The sequence below is a fragment of the Eimeria acervulina genome, genomic scaffold, assembly GCF_000499425.1.
Source record: "Eimeria acervulina Houghton genomic scaffold, Eah_scaff1493, whole genome shotgun sequence".
Lineage (NCBI taxonomy): Eukaryota > Apicomplexa > Conoidasida > Eucoccidiorida > Eimeriidae > Eimeria > Eimeria acervulina.
The window spans coordinates 5,001-6,074 of record NW_013549156.1 but is presented as its reverse complement, the minus strand read 5'-3'; the positions used below and the strand labels follow the sequence as shown (position 1 = coordinate 6,074).

Below are 1,074 nucleotides of genomic sequence, written 5' to 3'. Positions count from 1 at the left end.
GAGACAGCAGCAGCAGCAGAGAAGGAGACAGAAGAATTAAAGAGACAGCTTCAAGCAGCAGCAGACGAAAGAAATGCTCTTGGATCAGAGAGGACCCGCATACTAAAGTTAAAAGACTCACTCACCAAAGGCACGCCTCGAGGGTTTAGGGTTTAGGGTTTAGGGTTTAGGGCTTAAGGGTTACGGACTATGGGTTACAGGTTAGGGGATAGGGTTAAGGTTGTTACAGTCTAGGCTCCAGGGTTTAGGCTCTAGGGTTTAGGGTTTAGGGTTTAGGGTTTACGGTTTAGCCCTTGGAAATAGAGTGTAGCCAGGGAGAGACTCAACCCTGTCGGTGTTTGCAGCAGATGCCGCGCGATCGAAGAGGGTTTAGGGTTTAGGGTTTAGGGTTTAGGGTTTGTGTATGCAGAATTGGAGCGTTCAAAGGCCTCAAACGACCAGGCGGCTGAGACTATCAAGAGGTAAACCCTAAACCCTAAACCCTAATCCCTGCTCACAAACCCTAAACCCTAACATACAGTGCGAATCAGGCTGCGAGTAGAACGAAGCAAACAGCAGCAGCAGCAGCAGCAGCTGATGCAGCATCAGCTGTGCCGTTGCAGCTGCTCCTATTGCTTCTGCTGCTGCTGTTTTTGCCCCTTCCGCTGCTGCTGCTTCTGCCTTCGCTGCTGCTGCCTTTGCTGCTGCTGCTGCTGCTGCAGCTGCAGCACTGTTTATGCTTGAGTGCTTTGAGGTTGCTGTTGTGTTTGTTAGATTGACTGAGAGCAGCCAGCAGCTGCAGCAGGAGTGCTGCGAGAAGCAGAAACAGCTGGAGCAGCAGCAGCGACAGCAGCAGCAGCAGCAGCAGCAAGTGCAGTACCTGCAGCAGCAGCAGCAGCAAAGAGTGCGGGAGCTGCAGCAGCAACTGCGAGAAATGCAGAAATACAAAGAAGAAGCAGCAGAGAGAGCTCGCGTTGCTGATGCTGCTGTTGCTAGCCTGAGGAGGGAGAAGACGCAGCTAGAAGGGGGTATCTTGCTGCTGCAGCAGCAGCAGCAGCAGCTGCAGCAGCAGCACCAGCAGCACCAGCAGCAGCA

At 53.1% G+C, this 1,074-nt stretch overlaps 1 protein-coding gene across 1 annotated transcript in view; it reads left to right on the top strand.

Annotated features, from left to right (window-relative positions):
* Positions 1 to 189: 189 nt before the first annotated feature.
* EAH_00060320 (hypothetical protein, conserved) overlaps positions 190 to 1,074 on the top strand; it is a gene marked incomplete at both ends in the record, with an annotated part of 2,116 nt that continues 1,231 nt past the window's right edge. The window contains 3 exons of the mRNA XM_013393489.1: positions 190 to 193; positions 410 to 461; positions 754 to 1,074. The exon at positions 754 to 1,074 is cut by the window's right edge and continues 171 nt beyond it. Of these exons, the coding sequence (XP_013248943.1) occupies positions 190 to 193; positions 410 to 461; positions 754 to 1,074 (377 nt within the window). The remainder of the gene's footprint in view (positions 194 to 409; positions 462 to 753) is intronic.